This window comes from Sciurus carolinensis, chromosome 7 (assembly GCF_902686445.1).
Source record: "Sciurus carolinensis chromosome 7, mSciCar1.2, whole genome shotgun sequence".
Classification (NCBI taxonomy): domain Eukaryota; kingdom Metazoa; phylum Chordata; class Mammalia; order Rodentia; family Sciuridae; genus Sciurus; species Sciurus carolinensis.
Genome location: NC_062219.1, coordinates 99521783 through 99547915, shown reverse-complemented (window position 1 = coordinate 99547915; position 26133 = coordinate 99521783). Strand labels below are relative to the sequence as shown.

Genomic DNA, 26133 nt, shown 5'->3' with positions numbered 1-26133 from the left:
TTACAGTTTCTACGCTAAAAATAGCTTCACCTTTAAAAATATCAGAGGAAGGGATGGCACAATCCCCTGGCTAATAGTCTCATCCACAAAAATCTAGTCTATCAAGAAATTGTGCCTATTGAAAACTTTTTTCTGAAACAGTTTTATCTGACTTTCCCCTGTACTCAACAAAAACAGAGAACAATTCCTCACTGTATTCTATCTACCAATATGAATACAACTTAAACATGAATACCAAAGAATTCTTTGGACAGTTTTATCTTTGTAAATATGGTGATATTATAGAGGTTTTTTCAACTTATTTAAAAATCCCATAATAAGAAATTTGTCCCAATTGCCTGACTTTTCGAGCCTCATGATGCTTTGCATATTAGTCACCCAATATTTAAATAATGATGCCTGGGTTGAACAATGCTTCACCTGGACCAGAGAAGTTATTTCAGTAAAATTAGGCATGTGGTCTGGTCTGGTCAATGTCTTTGTTTCAACTTGGCTTTAAATGCTCTGCTGTATGTAATGCCATTTCCATTTTGAAAATAAAAATAAATCTTTAGTTCAGAAAGCATCGCACCAGAGATGTATTAATTTGTGATGATAAAATGAAATCCAACTGGGCAACAACAGAGTGACCAGAAGTAAATAGTAAAGCAGAATCTGAGGTAAGACTTTCTTTTTTTAAAAACCATGACCTACACAAAGAGGTAGGGAGGAGTGCTAATTTAGTTAGAATGTGACTGTGTATGTTCTTCAAAACATCTAGTTTCTTTGATCTTCACTGAAATTAAATCAATTCAATATGGTGACAGTGATTACTTCATGATGATCAGGAGATCTGATTGGATGTTATGGGCATCATAGGAATCACAAGGACATACTTCTTCCAGAGACTGCAGTCAGTTTCACATATCTTTGACAAGTAAACATGTAGAAATGTTACTATTTCTTAATGAAAATTTATCTTCAATTTGAAAATGACATTGAGTTATGGACCTTCAAACAGAAGTTAGGGGCAGAGAGAACACCAATGGGGTTTCTTTCTTCCTGTCTAGAAATGTACAGAATCTATTCTGTTATTCAAGTCAACAGTTTATGACAGTGTGCACAGAATTTAATTGTAATAGCTGCAAAGTATAAGCGGAAAAATGGTACTTTGAGTTATCAACACTACAGAGTGATATAGCATGTCTACAGAGTGACTAAGGAGACAGCCACTCTAGACATACTTAATCCAATCACCAATATTTAGCACAAGGAATACACATGGCCACAGAACTTATAAAAAATCAAACAGTTTAAAAACTTCAAGCTAACTAAAATAACACTAATCTATTTTCAAAATCTTGAGAATAGTTTTCACTGAGAGTGAATCAGGACATTTTGTTCAGAACAGCTTTTGTTTTAATCATTATGTTTTGGTTAAATATAAATTAATTTTGTCTTTTCAAGGAAACCTAAGTTCAATATGAACAGCTATTTCTTAGGCTAAAGTTTAGGGGTAAAATGGAAGCAGGGAAATCTGTCTTCCTGGTTTAAATAACATATTCTCCCACTGAATATGAGGCACACCTAGTAAGTAACAGGATAATGACTATTAAGTTTCAGTCCTGCTCTAAAAGCAATTTATTTTGCATTAAGAAAAACTGTTAGAGAATTTTATTCATGACATTAGGTTAAAAACTAAAGCTACCTGATGGACTAATGCCAAAGTGGATTATACTTCAAAAAGTCTGTGATGAAAACAGGCCTAGTCCTTTGGTGCTTTTCTGTTTCATTATCAGAAATTATAAGACTTAGCTTTTCACTTAGTACAAATTATTCCATGAAACAAATCAAAACACTTTCTAAAAAACTATGTTGAAACTAAAGACCCAGAGAAACTCAATCAAGACTTGAATAGTAAATGAAATAACTTGCCACTTTAATGAAGGAAGATAGAACCACTAAGATTGGACTGGGGTTGTGGCTCAGTAGTAGAGTGCTTGCCTAACATGCATGAGGCATTGGGTTCCATCCTTAGCACCACATAAAAATAAATAAATAAGGGTATTATGTCCATCTGCAACTAAAAAATTTTTTTAAATTAAATATTTTTAAAAAAGAACCATTAAGACAATGGACTATCTGGTTTCATCTCAGTTAATCATAGCAGTAATGAGACTCACCGGAATCACAACCACCACTACCATCAAGGCATCCACAGAACATCAACTTCACACACATTTACCTCATGTTTCTCATAGTAGCTAGTTTTATAGACAATTTCCTTAAGTGGATATTCTTGGTATTTGGGATTAAAATGAACAATAGCTGGCTACTGGGCACCTAAATTAGATTACAAGTAAAGATGATGTGAAAATTCCCCAGAGAAAATATCAGATGTGAAAATGATCAATAAAGTCGACATAAAGAATCTCTGACACTACTACACCTAACACTCCTGAGTCTTCATTTCTTTATAGTAAGAGAAGGATAATAATATTATCTCCCTCTCTTAACTGCAGGGTTAAATATGAAGTTTAGGATGATGCCTCACACACAGCCCATGATAAATGTGATTTACTTTGTTACTTTTTAGAATAGACACACACTGTTATGGTTTGGATATAAGATGTCCCCCAAAAGCTCAAGTGTGAGACAATGCAAGAAGGTTCAGAGGAGAAATGACTGGGTCGTAAGAATCTTAATCCAATCAGTGATTTTTTTAGAATATATTTTTTTAGTTGTAGGTAGACACAACACCTTTATTTTATTTTTATTGGGTGCTGAGGATCGAACCCAGGGTCTCATGCATGCTAGACAAGCGCTCCACCACTGAGCCACAACCCTAGGCCCTTAATCAGTGATTTAATCCCCTGATAGGAATTAACTGAGTGGTAACTGAAGTGGTAGGGTATGGCTGGAGGAGGTGGGAATTGGGGTGTGGCTTTGGGGAATATATTGTATCTGGCAAGTGGTCTCTCTCTGCTTCCTGATCACTGTGATGTGAGCTGCTTCCCTCCACCATTCTCTCCCACCATGATGTACTGCCTCACCTCGAGCCCTAAGGAATGGAGCCAGCCTTCTATGGACTAAGACCTCTGAAACTGAGCCCTCAAATAAACCTTTCCTCCTCTACAATTGTGCTAGTTGGGTCATTTAGTCACAACAGCGAAAAAGCTGACTAAAACACACGCACACAGACATAAATGGAGTTATTGGTTATGGAGGCTACCAACTTTCTTCACCATAATAATATTCTTGTTCTTTTTGTTTCTTACCTATGGTACTGTAATATATTTATGCAAATAATCTGTCCTTGCAAACTTTCTTTTTTTAGTCACTGGATTTCAAGACACTAAATCTACGTCATGATAATATTACTGAATTTCAATAAACCAACTCCTTCCAAAATAATCAGAAAACAAACAAGCACAGCATGGTAAATGGTTTATTTTAGGAGACATGATCACTACTTTTCTTCACAGACAACCAAGACAATCTCAACAGCTATTAATGTTAATGAAGTTTATTTGGTTCTGCTTTAGTTTGCAAAACACTTTCAGTGCAATTGTGAGAAAACTCCCCTCTCTTGCTTCTTCTACTTTCAGTTCTCTACTTGGAGAAACACATTTTTTCACTGTACTCATGCTTGGAAACACAAATGCGGAGGTAGCCATCAGTAGCAGCAACAAATATTACTTTTGCCCATTTTCTCACAGTTCATGAACGCAGGGAAGAGAAATGAAAACCTAATCTTTCTTTTGTTTTGTTTTTGGTTATTGGGATTGATCCCAGGGCTTCACACATTCTAGGCAAGGGCTCTACCACTGAGCCTCTGTGCTAATGATGCAATCAATACATCTTTACCAGTCCTTACCCATCTCAAGATGAGAACAGGACCCAAGGCAACTGTGAAGGTTTATACCACAACTCTGCAGCAAATGCTTAATATATAGGACACAAACAGCAATATATGACTTCTGATCTGCCACAAATGAGGCCAAATTCAATGACACTGAAAGGGGCCACTGTTTTAATCCAATGTCCCATTCATTAAGGTTAAGTGGTTAAGTGGCAGGCATTTCTTGGTCCTGAGGAGCTTATATACAGTCCAATCAAAAATAACCCACTCTTAATCCTCTGGGGCATGAACCCAAGATCTTTGTTTTATGAAACCAGGGTTACAACATGAAATGCCACACCGTCTTTTAAAAACATGAACTTTAAGAGGAAAAGTGTTTGCAGAAGAAATTAAATTAAGAAGAATGACAAGAGAAAAGAAAAGGAAAAGACTGTAATTCACCATTAAAGAAAATGCAGCAGAGTTCAAAATACAGCTCTGGTAACTACAGATGTCAGTTGTGAATGACATCAGAAATAAACTCCATGTCAGATTCTGGCTTGTTTAGAAATTTCTCTAGCACCTTCTGACCTCTTGGGAGTATCTCAGTCCTTATCCTATGAGGATCCAAATTCATAATAAGCTTGGAACTGCCCCATGCACCTGAGTATTACCCCCACATATGCTCAAATACTCTATTATGGTCATTCTTGAAGATTCTAAATAATAGGTAACCACCTTTCTATGCCAATTATAAACGTCTTTTCATAATAAAAACATTCAGCAAGAATGAAGAATTCCCTACCTTGAAAACATTAAGTTGCTGATTAATAGTCTCTGTTTCCATACCAACAGGACCTTGTGATTCTTCACGTTCTTCAGCCTTCTGAAGCAGAGTAGAAAAGTCATTCAATTTGCTGTAGAATTCTTCAAGACGCTCAATTGTCCCTTCAACCTGCTCTTCTCTGGCTTGGGCCCGGTCCAGTAACTTGTTGCACCGTTTGCTTAAGGCCTCCAAGTCCCTCTTGATTCCAACGAGGTCAGGAGAGGTTTCTTCTGTGGCTAGCATCATCTTGCAGGTTTTATTGGCATTGTCATTGTTTGCTATAAGGGCTTCTAGTTTTTTCAGAAAGGATTTTATACCCTCCTTTTGCTTTTTCAATGTTTCTACATCTCTCCCCACTGGAGCCATGCCATCCAGTTCATCATCAAATTCTGCAAACTGGGAAAACATCTCTCGGATGGTGTTCTGGAAATGCCCAATGCCCTGAAGCTTGGTTTCCAAGAATGAACACTTCTCATCAACCTGCTGACTTAGTGTACTATGCTCCTGAGCTAAGGTTTCTGCTTGTAATAAAACATCAGAGACTCCCTTTGAGTCTGAGGCTTCTACCACAAGATCCTGTGCAAGCCTTCTGGCCACATCCACCTGATGCTTCAAGGTCTGAAGTGATTTCTGCTGCGTCTGCAACATGGTCAGGTATTTGTTACTGTAAGCCTGGGGTCCCAGGGAATCATGGACATCCAGCTGTTCCTTTGCATACTGAAGCTGCCTTTTAGCTTCTTTGGAAGCTTCTTGAAATTCTTTAAACTTCTGGGCCATGTTCTCCAGGGTGAATTTCTTACTGTGAAGTTGTTCAGTGACCATGTCCACTTTTTGGATCAGTGATTTATTCTCATCTGTAACAATCTCTTTATCCACCTCACAAACACTGAGCAAGCTATTGGCTGTGTTGTTCAGTAATTCTACCATACCAAAGTGTTGGTCCATTTCCTTTTGCAGAGACTTTAATTTGGCAATAGAATTCTCCGTTTCAGTAGGATCCAAGCAAAATTTTACTTCATCCAGCTTGTTTTGACATTTATCAATCCATGGCTGGAGAGTCTCTACATGCTCTTTATACTTGAGGGCTTTTTCCAACGAGTCTTTTAACTTGTCTTCCCTTTCTTTCACCTGCTTATTAAATCCATCCCAATCAGTTTTAATAGTATTAAGCTGTAACTGTAAGGCTGCCTTCTCAGACCCGTGTGTTTTTAATAACAAGTTTTCACCTTCTGCAATAGTTTTTTCATAGATATTAGACTGAGCAGTCAAAGTTTTACTGAATTCTTTCTGATCTTTAATTAATGTCTCCAGGACATCAAGTTTGGCTGATATTGGATGAGACTTGTTTTGCTCTTCTTTCTTTGTATCCAGCCAAATCTGAAAATCTCTAGACATTTGCTGGAATTGATGAGAGCTTGCACAGGCTGACTGCAGGTGCTGGACATGATTCTCTAAAAGCAAAATCAGAGACTTGTTTACTTTACATCAAAATAACAATCTATGAGAAGTCAAGAAAAAAGATCTTCAAGTGAATATGCAGAAATGTCTAAAAGCAAGAACTTCTAGCATTGACTATAAGAACTAAAAGTGAACTTACTGAGAAAGGGAAAGAAGTAGTAAGATGTAAGTACAATTAAAAAAAAAAAAGAATAATTGGCAAGAAGCAGAAGGCAGAAAAGAGGAGAAAACCTTGATTATGGAAGTAAAAATACATCCAGTTGCATAGTGTGGTCACACAGCATATGGCCTACTCTGCCAAGATCATCTCCATTCCAGAATGGGGAAGAGATGACTGCCAAGGTCTAGATTATGTTAATAAATAAATAAAACATTTCTTTGCAATGACTGTTTCATATCCATGGCTTTTATACATCATGGAGGTTTAATTATTTGCCCAGGATCTTCCAGCTCTGAAGCAGTTAAGTCAGGATATAAACCCATGCAGTCTCTATGGATTACATTATGTTGTCTCCATGTTGAATAAAGGAGTAGTGTGAAATGATTGCTGTAATCAATAAACACATCCAATAATTAAAAAACATAAATTGAGTATTTACCAAGTGCAAGGTCTAGTGCTATTTTTTCAAACAAAAATAAACACAGTAACAAAATTTGCCCTTCCTTGGCAAGAACCTCCTGAACTCCAACAGCATACTATGGTGTCTCTAATAAACACTGGCACATCTGCCACAGAATTAGTGCTGCAATAAGTGAGAGAGAAGAATAGGGAAATAGAGAAATTTCTTTAGAAAAGTTTTCTGTCATAGAATCAGAAAAAAGTAATAGTAGATAAGAAAATGATACCATCTTGAAAAAGATTTATCTATTTCTTTTTCCAGTGAAATAAGACTGTCACACAGAAAAAATGTTTACATCTTTTAAAAACCAATTTGGGATACAAGAGATCTCAATGAGCCTTCATTAAGTGTATTTTGGCAATAGAGCATCTACCATGGGAGTGGAATTCCCTGACCCTTAAACTGTTCTCTGCACTCCTGTGTTCAGCCTCTCCTTCACTCATGCTCAATGAGGCAGGGGCTCTTCAGGGTCCTGGATCATTGGCAACAGCTCAGAAACAGCAATATCTAATAACTATTTCTGTCCAGGAAATATACGTATCGTAAGAGAAGACAAACCTGCTTTTTGTTCAATATCCTTAAATGATTTTAAGACACCTTCCAGTTGCCTACTGAGTTCTGCTTTCAAGTACTCTTCTTTAACCAGTGCTGACAGGTCCTCGCAGAGTGCCTGGGCCACTTTTATCTGCTTTGTTTCTTTCTCTACTTCCTGCTTCAGGTTTTGGGCTGTTTCCAGTTGCTGGTTCATGGCATCAGGAAGCATGTTCACCACCAGGCTGCTGGTGAGTCTGTCATCTAGCTCACTCAGCTTACCAGAAAGGCTTCTCAGCAGGCCCTGATACTGAGTGCTTTTGACAATGGCCTGGTCAATCCATTCACATCTGTCACTCAATTGTCCTGTCAGGCCATCCCACTTTTGGGTCACAGCTGCCAGTTGCTCTTTCACAACCCCATGTAAAGAAGGGTCTTCTCCAGGTCTGCTCAGAATGCCCTGACCAGATGCTGTTAGCTGTTCATACTGAGGCTTCCGTGTATCGAATTCTTGCAGCAGAATCTAAGGTAAAGGAGGGTAAATAAACACAAATTATTGTATAATTGATTAAAGAAGACAGATAAGGTACCAATTCATCTACTCTTTGTTTGTTTCCTAGTTATTGCTTTCCTAGCTTTTATGTGAAGGGCAGTGCAGTTATCTTAAACTAATTCCTACAGTCACAGTGCTTCACAGAGATAGCATCATCTAAAATCATCACATCTCCCGAAGGGGAAGAATAGCACAAATATTTTTGGTAGCCTGGACAAAATGAACAAAAGTACAAGTTCCAATTTTCATACACAAAAGGAAACACTGCCAGGGACAAGTTTATGTCACATGACCACCAAATTCATCTTTTCCTATTCACGTTTTTCTCTTTGCCTAATTTATGAAATATTCAATAGTATTCTACATTAGAGAAAAAGAGCAGTGATAATAGTGTATCATGTTCATGATGTACTTATTTACAATTTATAAGATTTTTTAAACTAAAGATTTATTATTCATAGTCTTTATTATAATAGGTGTTAGAAAATCAAGTTGCTCAGAAGGTATAGGTTCAACATGACTGATTATAAAATGAAGGACCCCAGAATTTCTTTCTTTCAGTATATTTATCTACCTCTTATTGTACATTTTATTAATCTTCTATTTATCTATCCATCTCTGGGAGACTAAGACTAGAAAGAAATATTTTCCCCCAGATATTCATTTTTATCTTTTGTTTTATGTTCAGATTATGAACAGATATGAACTAGAACATGTGACCCCAAATTACCAAGACTTATTAGTATTTTCAGTTCATGGAATCACCTCCCGGCCCTCAAGTCACCAGTCACAGCTGAAGAAATCTAACTGGAATCACAATGGAGCTTCTGCTATTTATTCTGACTTTATAATAGATTTTTTTCCCTTTGTGGATTTTTCTGCTCTGTAATTAGACTAGCTTAACACACAGGATTCGAGTTCCCTCTCTGCTTCCCTGACTCCCTGTTTCCTTCTTATTCTGTCTCTCTCTCCCCCTCAGGACTGTACTGCATGAGTTTTACAAGTTTCATTATCTGCTACCACAATCAAAATGAGTAAAACCTCAAAGGAGTAATTTCTAAACAATAAAATTATAACTAGCTTCTTGTAAAAATATTAAAGAAACACATTAATACTTCAGAGAAGGCCCTTTTTAGCAGGGTCTGCACCAATCACAATATGACTGAAGTAATCAAGGGGCTTGGTCCACTCATAGGCTCAGGGAACATATGACAGGACAACTATAGCTGCTGTTCTCTAAAACTCATAGCTTTGCAGGGACTTCCTACTAATCTTAGACTAGTGTCTCAGGAGCATCTGAAATATTACAAATGTATTGCAAGGGAGTTAAAGCACAGAAATCACCCAACACTAACGTGTTTATAATGAAAGCATTTGTCTTGTTAAGTCAAAGTGCTGTGCCTGAGCTGGGATATTAGGTAATACTCACCTGCACCTGCTGCTTTTGTGTGTTCAGCATATTTGGGTCAATTGACAAGGGCCCAAGAACACTGACCATCAGTTCTTTCTCCACAAGCCACTGTTTTAACTGAGCCTCTAGGGTCTGGAATTGGGTAAGATTATTGGAGGATTCTTCCAATTTTTGTTGTCTGTCAACTGTTAATTGATTGAGTTCTTGCCACTTAGAATCTAAAAGAAAGAGGATGAAACTGGCATTTGGTTTTTATATATTTAACACACTTACAAGAAGATGGTTTGATATTTTTCAAAATGTAATAGGCAGAGTTCCTTTCTTATAACTCTTCTTACATAGCTAACTAACGGTCTAACCTAAAAAGAACTAAGTGTATTCAACAATACAGATTTTATGGACCTGGTGGCTGTATGTCAATGGAAGTATAATAAAAAGGACTGAATCTGACGTTAGAAGATATTATGGAACGTGGAATATTCCTTAAAGCCATTAGGATCCTGAGTGCTCTCATTCCTTTGAGAGATCATACAATCTGTTTCTTCAACTACTAGAACAATAAACATTAATTTTCTTTTTTGAAGTATCAAATCTTCAGTATCCTTTCTAGGCAAGTGGCTGCCAAATGTGTATCTATCCCCGTCATCTCTCCTATTCAAATCACACATAACAACCAGCTGCTGGAAAGTTCCAGTAGAAAATCTCACCAACCCTTTAAACTCAACATTAAAATATAAAATTCATTTTATTTTATTTTTTATTTTGGGGGGTTTATTCCTCTTAAAACTGGAGGATTCTCCTTTTAGATTTCTTTCAACAGCTGTCATCTCTCCCAGGTGGCTGAGATGCAATAATTCAGAATGGTCTTTTATGACCACCAATCTTATTGATCAAAAATGATTTACTCCCCTTCCTTATATTTCCAGTGATGGACTCCATTTTGGTTTTCATCATATTTTGTGTAGACCAGTGTTGCTTAAACTTGAGCTGCATTAGAATCACCTGGGGGTGGGGTTGGATAATAAGCACAGATGTTGGGGCCCCACCTCTAGGGTTTCCCCAGTAGGTCTGGGGTCTGAAAGTCTGCACTTCTAACAAGCTTCCAGGTGCTGTTGCTGTTGATGGTGTGGATTCCAAAACACACTTTGAGAACCACAGGGCTGAGGCCAATCAATCTTTTAACTGGTATCCCTGCTCTTTGTGCTTCTCACATGCAATCCATTTGGTTTAAGATACTTTCCTTTATAACAATATATCACTTTTAAACATGGCACTTCCCTGTTCAAATTCTTCAATACTTAAGTTCTCACCACCTAGATGATAACATCTAGGTTTTTTTCCCTGACATTCAGGGCTTCTCCCAATCTGGATCTAGTCTACCCATCTTGGGGAGTTCAAATGAGGTGAATCCTCCAACCTGGCCTTGCTAATCTCACCATTACCATCCAATCAGACTTTCTTGATAACACAGGTCCTGGGCCTGACATGCTCCACCTCCTCTTCATACCTCCCAAGGGTTTTCTTCCTTCACAATTCCACAGGATCTTACCTCTGCTAGAAAACTTTCCTGCTCTCCCTGTGCTCAAGACAGCACTCCCTACACTGAAGACACTCAGCCTGGCATTTTGGATATACACATGTTGCTCCAGAAACACTGATTGATGGGTATGACTAGTTGACTTGAGAGATTTTTTTCACTTAGAAATGGGCTGGTTTTAATAGAACCCAATCCCTGAATCCTTGTCTAATGAGATAATTCTACATGGTGTATTCCAAACACAATCTGACAACAAAAAATGTAATTAAAACAGGGTTGAGAAATGAAAACATCAGGAAGTGTTTTTGAAATACACATTCCTCACTCCCACTTCTGTTCTAAAATGTCTTGATAACAGCCTGCCCAAGTAATTCTGATATCCCAGGGAGAGCCAGTGAATTAGGAGCAAACAGATTACAATGCAACAGAGGTCTCCACAGTTGGATTACACACACCTGTTAACTAAAATCTCCTAGGGTAACTTTTTTCAAGCTAAATACTTACAGGTTTCTAAACTATCACAGCACATCTGTCTCCAGAGAAAGGATAATACTTAGATAAATATAATGAAATACCTCAAAGTAGAATACTTATTGTAATAATTGATGGTATACACTCAATAGCACTTACTATGTGCCAGGTACTGTTCTGCTGAGCTATACACACATTAACTTATTGAATTCTCCAAACAATACTATGAAGGAACAAATATAATCCTTGTCTGACATCCATTTTCAACATCATTATGATAAGACATAAGGCTTGTGAAGAAAATTCTGTACCCATAAGCAGTAATTTATACAAGAACAGGAGCGGGGAAGGAGGATAACTCTGGGTAAAGAAAGAAAATCACCAGCCTTCTGTAGCAAATTACTTTTTGATATTGGTTGGGGGAGAGAAGAATAGCATGAAGGACAGGGCTGAAGGAGTTCTAGAATTAATCCTCGGTAGGAGATTGGAGCCCACCTTTTCCAAACATATGAACAAAAGAATGTGTAAAGTAAAATATAACAAAGCATAAAAAGGATAATAAAGCATACAAAAGCTAGTAAAAATAAACATTCATGAAAGCAATGTTACTCAATGCACAGCATTTTATAACATAAGTGTCATAAAATAGTTACATGCCAATTCTCAGAAAAATATAATTTAAATGGACACTTAAATATGCAAAAATGGATTCTGAAACAGTAAAGAAAATCAAAAAATAAGTGAGGCTATTGGATGTTTTCTGATAAAGAGAATAAAAAAGAAAAATGACTGAGCTTCTGTTCATGGACTTTGGTGTAAATTATATAACATACCTATTTCTGACAACATCTGTTTCCATTTGGGGGCCTCAGGAGTATCTGGGTTCTCCTCCAACAACTCTGTCAATTTGTCTTTCAACTCCTGTACTTTGTTTACATTTTGCTTTAGTTCTGCCTCAAATGACTAACAAGGAAAAAAAAATAACTACATTAAAGTATGCCAACATCAAAAGACAAAAACACAATTATGATAGAGCTTTTTTCCCTCTAGCATGACCAAAAGAGGAAAAAATCCACTGTTAAATGCTCAAGTGGGTGAGGGCCTGGATTCAGCAGTTAATTATTTTCCTTTCCTCTTCTCTGCTAGTCTTCAACTCTGGGATAAAGGAATCCCACAGAGGAACACTATAACCATGGAGATAATGACTCCTGTCCCCATTACTGAGGAAGAATTTCATATTCTCAAACAAACCACTATGGAAAAAAGCAAGATGACATCCAGTAAGATCATAATTAATAAGAAAATCAGCTTTGATAAAGGCTGCCAGAATTTGAGTATCTACTGGGAGATAAGCACTTTTGTGGACAACACCTTACAGAGTTCAAATACAAATCAGTAACCTCTAGAACTTTTTGCCATCATTTTCACCATGGAAAATCATTTTCCCAAACTGAATAGCTATAAATACCATCCACAAAAGAAAGGGAGACATTACCTAACCAAATCTATACTAGACACAATAGATCCCAGTACACTTAGCCCTAAATCTTTTCTAATAGTCGTCTGGTTAACAACCCAGATTTAAACTTATTTCAAGTTACTTATACCCAAAAGGATTTTTTTTTTCTTGGTACCAGGGATTGAACCCAGGGGCACTTCACTGAGTCACATCTAGGAACTCATGTTTATAATGTTAAAGTGCAGAAAACATGACTATTATCAATCTCTACAGAAAGCCTCTATAGAAATTTAGACCTAGAAAACATAAAGCTCCTGACCACCAAGGTTCAGTTCCAAGCATGAGTTCACTCTCTTCCACGTCTTCAGTAAGTGCCTGTACCTTATTCTGCTCAACCTGAGTCTTCACAGCCTCAGTGTCTGTAGGTGTTGGGGTATGATGCCATTTTTTTGCAGTTTTGTTCATTTTCTGTAACCACTGCATCATTGAACTTGATTCTTCCTGAGCCTTTTGCAATTTGGAGAGTTTAGTATTCAGTTCAGTTATTTTGTCCTTGAGTAAGAGGCCAAGATCTTCATAGCCATGACTTATGTCAGTCATGTCCTTTTTAATGGATGTTAAACCTAGGAGTAAAGAAAAAGATGATACTGATACATGTTCAGGACACTGGAGAAGAGATATAGAAACAGAATTTGTTTTATATAATATTTCCTTCTATTTTGTCACTCTGAAGCCTACTATGATAAACCAGACCTTCTAGAACTTAAAGGTTAGATTACTTTATAATGCAGTTTCATGAAAATTTGGGAATACTGTATAATACAAGTGAAATAAAAAAGGTAATTTTAAAAGGAATAAAATACTCAAATTATAAAATGCATTCATTAATCAGGCACTAAGTCAATAAATTAGTTCAAATAATGTTATTCCAAGTGACAAAATATTTCAAATTAACCAAAAAGAAGGAAACAAACCAAGTGCCAATCCAAGCACTGTGTTAATAGCAAATTATGCAAATATGATATTTATGGAAATTGTGACTGCTAATTAAATACCATTTTAATAGTTTGAAATTTCAACAAAATAACTGTTCTCCTCTAAGATTTAGTCTGTCAAGAAATGCCACGTTATGTTAATCAATAACCATTTAAATTTCTATTTACCTTTATTTGCCAGAATGTCCTGAGTACTTGTATCTGTTCCTTCACCATTTAGTATTACTCCACCTGCACAAATATGAAGTAATCATAAACTTCTTACATGTTAATTATATTACACAATAATGTAATAATGTATACCTACTATTATACATTATAGATGACATTAAACCCCATAAACAATGATCATTTTTAAATGTTATTACTATTTCAAAATGTAAAATTCAAAACCCCATGAAGGTCCAAAATTTAAGTACTCATCCTCATCTTCACATAAAATTTATTTTGTTTTTGGTGGTACTGGGGATCAAAACCATGGTCTTGCCCATGCCAGGCAAACTTTCTATCACATCCCCAGACCTATAAAATTCATTCTTAAAGTAGTAACATGAGCATCTTAAACACTAGAGTTTCAGTCCCTTTAAACTATATAAATCAAACATTAAATATTATTTAAATTGTGATAAAATTGCTTTATGGCTCAAGTTATCTTAATGATAAAATTGCTGAAGCTTAGAAGGTGCTTAGTATATACCTATATTGAAGCATAAATAACTAGCCAGAGCATCTGCCTTACTAAAGAACTGAACACTGGTGCAGGTATATGGGGTAATCATGGGTTGAATGGAGGTAGAATGATTTAAAAAGACATGAGAGAAAAGTAAAAAGTAAAAACAAAACCACAAAACCCTCCACATGAAGTCAACACAGAGAAAGCGCAGTGGTTGGAGTGCCCAGGTGTGGTGTATGAATTTAAATCCCAGTCCCACTAATTACTAGCGGCATGTGTCTGGACAAACTAATCAAACAAACTGATGATATATCACCTGTAAGACCACTGTGGGAACTAAAAATGGTTAACCCATTGCCTAGCAAACAGCAGCTACTCAGTGAGCAGTAACTATTATTTCTCTTTTATTATATAACTGTCTAGCCTTGGTACATTTTTTCATAATCAGAATATTTTTAAAAAATAAAGTAAACTGGGATGGGGTTGTGGTAGAGTGTTTGCCTAGCATATGTGAGATACTGGGTTTGGTTCTCAGCACTGCATATTAAAAGATGAATAAAGGTCCATCAACAGCCAAAAAAAATTTTTTTTAAACAGCAATTAGATTTTTTTCATGCTAGTAGTCACTGGCTGCCTATTCAAAACACAAAGGCATTTCCCAAATCAACACATGAGAACAAGTCTATACAAATATTTAAACATCTGAATTTTAAGTTTTGTTCCTTAAAAAAAGAAAAAAAAAAATTACACACAACTTTTTAGATGGAAATGAAAACATCTCACAGATGCTCAACACTGATTCCTACCATAGCTGAATGCTTGCCTAGTATGTGTGAGGCACTCAGTTCGATACTCAGTACCATATAAAAATAAACCAATAAAATAAAAGTATGCATTCATCTACAACTAAAAATATTAAAAAAAACAGAAAGGGGAAACAAAAAACTAAAATAATTGATACACAATAGGATTCCTTTTCTTTAAAAAAAAAAAAAAAAACAAAAAACACCACCACCTTGACATTTCAGGAAATCTGATTAGGAGATAAAGGAGAGATCACCTCACCATATATAATATGGGTCTTCTCTGAAATGGGATTAATAGAGTGGAATAAATGGTTGGTTGAGAAAGGCCCAGCTGGAACATCAGTATCACAATAGGGACAGCTGGAGGCCTGGTCAGGCTAGATAGACCACAGAGGGCACCAGAAACTCTCAGAGTAAGGGCAGAGATTTGCCTTCTGTCTATTCTTGGATTTTCAAATCTCAGTAGGGTATGTTTTAAGCTAAAAACTATACCCACCACTCAGACTGATTTTACAACCAATATTTATACATGACTCTCCCCTCCTGTTGAGGAGAGAGGGATTCACCATGACCAGACTGTGATTCTGATAGACTGGCTATGGGAACACTGTACAGAATAAAGTAGATGGGAATAAATAAGAGCAGTCCATGCCACAGAAAGAGAGCATGTTTCCTTGCCTCACTTCCTTCATAGGTGACTGGAATTGTTTAATTAAATATTATAATGAGAATAGAAATATTGCAAATAGAATTTCAATATTTCTATTTAATTAAGGTAAAAACAAAAAAAAAATGGATTTTTTCTGTCCCCTCCCACAGTAATGGATTTTATCTGTCCCCTCCTTATTCTAACATATTAATTTTCATACATTTCATTTGTATTATTTAATAAAAAGAAACATAAGAGGGATTTGAGATTGATTATTACAGATACATTTCCATGACAGGTTTTAGTGTGTTTATAGATGCCCCCTATCTTGCCACTTTCACTTTGTATTTATTCCATTCTGTAGGATTTTTTTTTAAGGGACAAAATCTAAGATTCAGATAATCTTTCTAAATATTTCTCTTTGTTCAGACTTGTTCTCCTGTGGGCTGATTTGGAAAATGTCTTTGTGTTTTGGATAGGCAGCCACAGGACTACCAAAGGACAAATTACTAATATCAATTTTTAGCTAATTAACCTATTAATTTGTGCAATCATTTTAAAATAACATATATAAATGAAATTAACATGAGTGGACTCAATTCTTACCGTTTTTGCCATGTAAATAAAGCACATACCTGATTTAACTGCTGCTATTGCTTTCGCAGGAGTAGTCACAGCACTTATTAGGTTACATAGTGAGATCCCACTGTTATTTACTTTCTGAATCTCTGGTGATTTTAAATTCCACTTTTCTTGTAATTTCTTGAGATACAAAAACACATTATTTTTCAGTCTCCTTAATATCTTCAAAGTTGCACATTATAGTTCAATTTCTTACGCATATCTTAAAGCAATGACTACAGGCCCTGATTTGTGGGGCTATGAATGGAAGAAAAAGACACCATCCCTCTTTGTTTCCACAGCCCAGGTAGCTGTTAACACTGTTAGCAGTGAGTGAGAAATGAGGTACAGCCCATTCTGCATTCTGCTCCTAGAAGTCAGGCTATGTCTGGTTCCAAAATAACTGTCAACTGTCAGCGTGTAAGACTACTAGGTAACAGCCAAGTTAAAAGATGAAATGCACTAGGAACAATAAAAATAAATACATGGGAATTCAGAATTCCATTTCACTATTAGTTTTAATCATCAAAATTTCAATGATTTTTTAAAAACACAACTCTCCACAAATTTGGAGAGGAAAATTGCCTTAACTGGTTATAGTTTTTATGACTTACAGAGGACTAATGACTTGTGCACTATTTTGCAAAGGAAATTCCAATAATTTATATCTTTGAATACTGGTTGATATTCAAATTTTGAGTGAAGAGCAGGATTTTTTTTTGGTGGGGGTGGTCCAGGAATTGAACTCAGGGGCATTCGACCACTGAGCCACATCCTCAACCCTATTTTGTATTTTATTTAGAGACAGGGTCTCACTGAGTTGCTTAGTACCTCACTTTTGCTAAGGCTGGCTTTGACCTCTCGATTCTCCTACCTCAGTCTCCTGAGCCACTTGCTACTATGAGAAGTTGTATGAAAATTAACAAATGAAGTAGTAATTTGGTGGGGAAGGAAACTTGGAAACTAGAATAGCAATTCATTAAAACATCTTTTTTCTTTAAAAAAAAAAAGTATATTAACTGAAAGTTTATGTCCTTCCTCAAAAGGATCAGTTAACCCCATGTCATGATTTCCAAATATGAACAAAAAATACAGTACATACAGAGATCCAACTTACATGATTTTAGATTAAAGGAAACTACCTTTCATTACCAACATAGGCAAACAAAAAAATAGTATTAGATACAATAAATCACCTTAGTTTCTTCCAGGGATTTTCCTAAATCCTCTGCACCAAAAGAAGGCTGCAGGATGGGAACTTGCTCTGTTGTTTCTTTTATCCAAGATTTCAAAGATTTAACAAGGGCTTGGAACGCTTCCAGTTGTTCTTGACAAGAAGTTACAGCTTCTTTCCTAATCAACAAAAATCATACCAAAATTAAGCCGTAAAAGGAGATACTCCAAAGACTAATTCTAATCAATAATTACTATTTCAATATTGGGCTTAACATTTAAAAAATTTCATGTTACTTTGATACAGGAAGAAAGGTTTCATAAGTGGCAAGTGAAATAAGCTAAATAACTCTTCCTCGCAAAGTTCATGGATAGGAGCAGTCAAGAAATCTGCAACCCATATGTAAAGATATTCTCAAATGCTACATAAACTCTAAGACTACATAAACAGCTTTAACATTATTTAGATTCAACAAGCTTTGATCTGTCCAGTTTATATGATGCTTAACACCAGCATGCAAAGAGCCAGAAAGGAAACGTGTATAATCATCAACAGGAGGAAAACATCATGCCACCTAGTGGTTTCTACACTATACTACTGTCATATTAATGGATGGGTAGACCCAGTGCTTCAGGTAGATCAGATTTAGGTCTCAAATTGAGATGAGACCTAGTGACTGCAGAGTCTTATTGCCAACCCCTACACTGGGCCCCATGGAGACTCAGAAAGCTCCACAGTGACTACAGGGATCTTTCTGTATGCTCAGCACCAGGGAAGGAGCACACAAGTCAGCCTAAGAACTGTGAGTGTGGTGACATTTGGCATGTAGATGACCCGTGAGCACACGAGAGTGTGTGGAATACCGGATAAGAACACACTACATCTGGACTAATTACTGAAGGCCACGTGGTTTCAAAGTAGGATCCATTTGAAAGAAAAATAACCTAGAGATTACCTAAGAAAACCAAGAACACTTCTATGCAGTATGAATTAAGTAACGTTTGATGAGATGGAAAACAGCACTGTGAGCAGTAATAAACAGCAGCTAAAAGTTTTAGGTAGAGAATTCTAAAGAAAGAAAAGTTGCTGAAAGAGAAATGGCCATTTTCTATCTTTTGAAGAGTTTTCCACATAAACCTTAGCAAAATCAGATGTGTACTCTAACATGAGGTCAGAAACGCAGAAGCTCAGTCACAAGATTTATTACTGTATAGCATTTTTAGTTGAAATTAGGTTCATTCTATTCTCTTGTTTCTTCATGGACTCATGGCTCAGCTACTTTTCTTAATTTTTATTTTCTGGAGACAGGGTCTCACTAAGTTGCTGAGGCTGTCCTTGAATTGTGATCCTCCTGCCTCAATCACCCAAGTCACTGTCATCTACTCTTTAAAAAGTAAGCTGGTATTTAAAAAGAAATAAAAGGCCATTAAAAACAATATGGAAATTGTATATAGCTTCTAAAGTACCCAGGAAGTAAAGAACCAGGAGTTATCTTTTCTGGTTATTTCTGTCTTTGCAAATAAAAACATCTTATTTGACAAAAGCTTCAGGGATTACAGTTAGTTTAAATCATTTTCAGTAATACATTACCATTGCCATTTTTCATATACAATGCTTTCCACTTCTATGGAGGAAGCTTTTGAGTTTTCCTCCAAAGCATTTTAAGAAATATATATTTAATTTTAATAGCAAAAAAGTCAAAATATAAAAACAGGTAAAGTAACTACTTAGTCTCAAGTTTTTAAAACTGTTTCAGGTATCTGCACAAGTAAATAAAAGCAACTCATCTAATTACTATTAACCAGAATAAAAAAAAATTTTCAAGTGCAACTTACTTTTCTTTGATAGTATCCTCCATTTCTTTGAATTTCTTTGACAAATTATTTGTTTTTTCAAAAACCAAAGCCTTATCACCTGGTAAACCATGACTGGATATCTCCTTCAGGAGATTATGCAAAACTTCAAGATCTTTCTTGTGTTCTAAGAATTCAGAAGTTGATTCCTGCAAAACATTTAAATAGCCAATGTAGATGTTGCTGTATCTTCAAAGAGTATTCCATTCAGTGGTATGTATAGGACCAGAAAGGCTCTATTCAGAATTTCACAGAAGAATAAATCTGCTTAGTCAACACTCCAAACATAATAAATATGCAGAAGACTATTTGAAAGAGAATAAAATTTATTTAATTTTAAAATGTACTTTATATTTTGTTTCTTTGTGGGTTCTGGCATATAAGATGATACTTATAATATCTATGATATGTGTGATAAGTGATATTGATTTCTATCCAACAGGCAAAGGTTTTAAGCAAAGATGTGGTTTAAGGATTTTAAGGGAAGAATACATAAATCTTTATTAACACACAAGCAATGAAAATGGTAATTGATAATTATAATAATTATGATTCTGCCAGTAAATTATGAGTTTGCCTTAATTATTAGTCAACTTGCTTGGTCTCAGGAGTATTAAGGAAGACATACCTGCATATACTGAGACAATTCAGTAACATCTTTTCCTGGCACATCTACCTCAGAAAGAGCCTGAGTTTTTGTTTCTAAAAATGTCTGGAGCTTTTCTGAGAGGTTCTCAAACAGTTCAACTTTGGTTTTCAGCTCCTCCATTTTGGCAAGTTTTTCTTTGTGTTTATGGCTCGCTTCTGAAAACCGAATGGAGAGGTCCTTCATTTTAGCTTGCAGTGAGGAAGCAGTGGATGGATCTGTTGTTTCCATAAATTTCTTCACTTTTTCATTCATGGCATTTATACTGCTCTGGCGACCTGCAATATCTTGTTCCAACATCTGAAATACACCAAATATTACATAAGCTTCATAATGATGTTTATAAAAAACACCACAGAATTTTAACAATTACTATTCATAACAGCATAGTTTGAACAACCTGTGACTAAGAAGGTTAACAGTTGAAACTGAATGACAAGTGTGATTTGTCCCCTGAGGAATTCCATCCAAAATCTCTTCAAGGGAGAGTGGAGAACAGCTGGCTGGTTGCTGGAAAAAAGCAGGAGGCTGCTGCTACTTGGCAACCCCTGGGACCCAGTGGAGCCTGGGGATTAGCCATGGTCCTAATTTTTAAATGGCTAGACAACAACAAGATTGATCTGATGAGCCTCATGTGCAGCTGGCTGAAGCAGTGACAAACAAGATAGGACTCAATTTATGTATATGCCCTCTCTAACAAATAATATTCATGAAAAAGTAAATGAAACCCTTTCTAGCCTCCATCATAGAAAAATCATTTCATATACTTGGGTCTGTGCAAGTACTGCTTTTCACACTATTATATGCAGGGAACATCTCGTCTTCTGTATCCTTAAATTTATGTTAAATCTACCTCTCCTTAGAGTTTACAAAACTATTTTTTTAACTATCAGTGGAATTTTTTTTTCTTTTTAAATGCCACTTACGGTGTTTTTACTGATGAGATCCTGAAGAGCTGCAGAGTTTAAGGGCACTTGACCTTGTTGTTTCAGAGAACTTTCCACACTTCCCATCCACTCCAGCATTTCATCCAAGCCATCCTGCACACTCAGAGAGCGGGTCAGGGTTATCTGGAGTTTTTCATTACGTTCACTAACAGACTTGGACAGATCATCGTATCTCCCAACAATGTCATCTAGTTCAAACAGAGCAGGAAATGTTAACCACAAAGTTCTCTTTGCCCTATTCCTTTTCAAAATAACACCAAGATGAATCATCAAATTTCCATACAAAAACTGGAAAAGGAAAACGTTTAAATGATAAATTCATAAGGCCTAATCAGATCACCACCTAAAATCTTAAAAGATGAACAAACAAAAGAATCTAATAGAATTTAAAAAGTTAAAAATTTCTAAAGTTTTATTTGTATACTCTGCTGGCAAATCTCTTATATCCAAGAGATTTTTGCATGTATAAACATTTGAATGGTCCAAAAGAGATGAGTGGTCTGAATAGCAAACCTCTGGAATAAACACTGGGTCTCAATCTGGCATTTCAAATTGGCAATACTTTTTGACAACTATTTGGATTTTAAAAATGAGTTACATAAAACTATACTTAAGACATATATGTACTTGTCAAGAATTAACCTTTAGATCTAAAATTTATCACCCTCTTACTCTGTCATACACACATATGTGCTAAAAAGCTCTTGTCATTCTTCATAACCTGAGAAAGCATTCAACTGCATGGAAATTGTCAGGTGCAAATGAATTAAGAACATGGGACAGCAATGAAATTTCACTGAAAAGTAGAGATTATGCTTCTAATATATACACAAAGAGAATTTACTTAAAAGTTTAATAGCAGACAAAATGAGGAAATAACAAATTCATATGAGATAAACTTTACTTTCAATTCTAAAGATTTAAGAAAAAGAAAAACCCTCCAGCTTAGTTTTCCCTTGAATGTAAAGTTATACCCTTTAGCATTCTATAGTCTCATTGTAAACCAATGAGAAGTTCAAAGCACAGTGCTTTTTGATGTATTCATTTCTGGAAAAACAATCTTGTTTTTAATTGTGAATTTAGTTTAGCATTTATTGTCCTAGAACTCAAAATCTTATTTCTGATTGCTTTCACCTAACACATCAAGATGCATCAGTAGAAGAAAGCCATGATCTGAATCTCTATAAATGAAATACGTTACATGTTTGTGTTTGGCCCATGAAACACAATCCAAATAACAAAACTAGTTTTGTGTTGTCCTAAAGCTATGAGAAAACAGCTTGACAAATTTTCACCAAATCAAGAGGTTAAGGTTAAGGACTGAGGATGTAGTTCAGTGGGTATAGTGCTTGCCTAGCATGCTCAAGGCCCTGTGTTCAATCCTCAGTACAGGAGGGAAAAGAGAGAGATTGATTGATTGATTGATTTTAAGGGTCTGAGAGAGAGAATCATGTCTCTTGGTACCAAAAGTTCAGTGTGGGATTTGATGCTCCCTTGAGGTAGAAGTACAAATGCTGGGTGGGGAGAGAAGAGGCATCTCACATGCACCAAGTTGCAAAATAAGCAGCATGAGCCCTGACTCAAAGCCATGAGCAAAGTTACTCTAAATTACAAGTTGAGGTTTGCAAGCGAGCTCCTCCTCACCTGGGCAACACTGAGGCATCAACAGCATGAGTGACATCAGCAACTACTTAGCCATGATATGCAATTTCCCATGCCATCAGATATTTCCATATAATTAACACATTTTAGTGTTATTGTTTGCTAAGGACTGAATGTCTGTGTCCTCCTCAAATGCACATGTTGAAGCCTAAGCCCCAAAGTTACAGTATTTGGAGGCAGTCTTTGCAAGGTGTGATATTGTGATATATTAAGAAATATGCATTTGGTCTTTGACCACAGCTCCTGATTTAGAGGTCTTAAAATTTCCTGAGTAATAAGAAGCACTAGAAAAATCTTTTGTTCTGATATTTGGTCTTTGATCCCACTTCCTGACACAGAGCTCTCCTAAGACCTTTGTAATTTCCTGAGTGACAGGAGTATCTGACAGGGCTCCTAAATCTCTTGGAATTTCCTGACTCCTGTGGCAGGCTCCTGAATAGCTTCAGGATGGGGCTGATTCTCAGGGGGACAGATCTTGTGACTGAAGACTAAGAGTGAACTTGCATCCCCTGCCCTCTAACCTCCAGGGAGGCAGATGGGCTGAAAGTTGAGTTGACACTCGTGTCCAAGGATCCAATTAGTCATACCGATGTTAATAAAGCTTCCATTAAAACATAAAAAGACTGGGTTCTGGTAGCTCCAGGATAGCTGAATACATGAAGGTTCCTGGAGAGTGTTGTGCCCAGAGAGGCTAGGGAGCACTGTGCCCCTTCTCCCCTACCTCACCCTGTACATCTCTTCCACTGGTGGTTCACATGTCCTTTGTAATATCCTTATAATAAATGGGTGAATATAAGTAAACTATTTCCCCATATTCTGTGAGTTGCTCTAGCAAATTAACTGAATCTGAGGAGGTCATGGGAACCTCAATTTATAGCTGATTGGTGGTAAGTACAGGTCTCAAAGTGGGAATTGTGAATGGAATCTGAAGTGGGGGGAAGCAGTGTTGTGGGACTGTGGGATCTGATACCCTTGCCAGCTACATAGTGTCAGAATTGATTTTAATTATAGAAAACTCAGCTGGTGTCCATTGGAGCACTGCTTGGTGTGTGCAGAAAACCCTCCTGCATCACTTCACAGAAACAATCTGTGTTATGTTGAGTGCTGAGTGAGGAAAACAGTTTTCCTGTCTCTTGGAGGAGGTAATTAGTCATGAGAGTGGAGCCCTGATGAATAGAACTGGTGCCCTTATAAGAAGGACACGAGGGCTGGGGATGTAGCCCAGCAGAAAAGTGCTTGCCTCACGTGTGTGAGACACTGGGTTGGATCCTCAGCACCACATAAAAATAAATACATTTAAAAAAAGATATTGTGCCCATTTACAACTAAAAAAATATTTTAATAAAAAAGACATGAGCGAGATGATCTCTCTCCATTCTCTACCATAAAAGGATCCATTGAGAAAGTGGCCATCTATAAACCAGGAATAAGGCCCTTGCCAGGAACCTGACTGTGCTGGCACCCTGATCTTGCATCTTCAGACTCTAGAACTATATTTGTTTTTTAAACTATTCACTCTATAGCTTCTTGTAACAGCAGCCTGACTGAAGACACTATTTGTTTTGTATTTCTTAGTGAAAAATACTGTCACTGAACAAAATTCTTGATTTTAGGGACCATAATATATTTTAGAAAAAGCTACAAAATAAAATTTACTATAAGAATGTTATTATTTTTAAGTTGCTGATTTTAAGTCAAAAGGATCTTCAAAGAAATTCCTCTGTATCCTAAGTACAGTTCCACACATTAGTCTGTCAAATAATGCCAGAGAAAAACTTTAAAGTTTTAATGTAATATATAATTTAAACAACCGAAAATGTAACTATGTACTCTTAACAATCGTTGGGGTGTTGTTAAAATGTGACTCTTCAAATAACAAAAATATAATTAAGATAGTCTTTCTATTTCAAGTTCCAATAGCAGTGGTCTCCATGTGGATCTACAAGATGGGGACAGAGGAACAAAATGTATGAACTGCCATTCATACATTAACATTATTTCTTAAAATTCTATGTTATGAGTTTTATAAATATAATACATGTGAAAATACAGTAATATGTGCACATAGTTTATAAATGTGTATATATAGAGGGGGCAGGTGGAAATTACTTAGGGGGCATCTGATTAAAAAGTTTGGATGTCTATAAGAATGAAATAAGTACCCCCACTTCTACAAAGTGGCTTTTAAAGCATAAGGTTCCATTCTTCTACTCATATAAATTTCCACTCAGATTTTACTTCATGCTTTATCTGGGTGAAACATATGTCCAGTCATCTGCTGTGAACATTTTTTAAAATCTCACACATGCATACATAGAAATATATTAACTCCCATGTTCTGCATTACCATTTAACAGAGAAGAACCACAAGTAATACAATATATATACTGGTAAACATTCTCTCCATGTCTATTGGAATATCTGTATTTAGAATTTACCTGTGAGAAAGGAAACAAGAAAATGAATTTCTTACCCAGAGTTTTCTGGATCTCGTTTTTGGCTGGAAGTGAAGATCCCCTGGCATCTAGAAGCACTTCAGCTGTTTTTTTCAGTTTCTCTATAGCAACCTGCTGACTTGATATCTGTCCTTGCAGAGCCTGTGTGGGATCAAATGCTTTCCATTCATACTCAAGAAGACTAAGCAACAGATTTCCAATATGGAAAAAATGATTTAACAATATGATAAAGTTAAACCAGAGAGAGCAAACTTTCCATCATATAAACTTTCATCATTATAAACTTACTCTGGGAGTTCTCAGAATAAGGCCATTATAAAGTCTCATGAGCCAAAAAAGCATCAGCTAGCCTGGATAACACGAAATCAGTCTTGAACTAAACTATCAAGCCTATATTCCTACTAATGTTCCGGTTCCTGACCTAAGAACCCTCTTAACTGTAGCCCAAGTTCTCCCTTAATCCTCATTTCTAGGCTTTGACAACAACTCCATTACAAAAGAATATCTGGGATCATCTCTGGCTCCTAGTGAGGAGAAATTAAGGACTTCCACACCAGGAGGTCCTGACTCAATACTGTTCTATTTATGTTTGTTGATATAATCAAAGTTACCAAACGTGTATCAAGAAACTTTGCTACATTCTGTGAAAATACAAAAAAAAAAAAAAAAAAAATTAGATGTAAATCTTACAGAAATTGTAGTCTAAGGCAGGAAGTGACGAGTGCCAAATATGAGTAAGAAAAAAATGCTACTGGAAATTGAGGGAAGAGCAACCAGAGAGGGAAACAAGGGCCACAGTCATGGTAGTGCCACTGCAACAGGGTCTGCAGGGAGTGTGGAGGTGGGGAGGGAGAGCATCTCCCCACAGAACAATCAGAAGGCACAAGGGCGGGAGCGCAAAAGAAATCAGCCTGGCAAGGCCTCAAAAGCCAGGCTGAGAGCTTGCTGTTGTATCTGACAGCAAT

General features: G+C 36.4%; 1 protein-coding gene across 1 annotated transcript in view; it reads right to left on the bottom strand.

The window, feature by feature from the left end:
• Dst (dystonin) overlaps nucleotides 1–26133 on the bottom strand; it is a 456059-nt gene that overhangs the window by 83734 nt on the left and 346192 nt on the right. The window contains 12 exon segments of the mRNA XM_047559692.1: nucleotides 4626–6097; nucleotides 7283–7778; nucleotides 9238–9437; nucleotides 12061–12190; nucleotides 13068–13309; nucleotides 13850–13912; nucleotides 16445–16571; nucleotides 17627–17783; nucleotides 19440–19606; nucleotides 20086–20403; nucleotides 21030–21238; nucleotides 25186–25309. Coding sequence (XP_047415648.1) covers nucleotides 4626–6097; nucleotides 7283–7778; nucleotides 9238–9437; nucleotides 12061–12190; nucleotides 13068–13309; nucleotides 13850–13912; nucleotides 16445–16571; nucleotides 17627–17783; nucleotides 19440–19606; nucleotides 20086–20403; nucleotides 21030–21238; nucleotides 25186–25309 — 3705 coding nt within the window.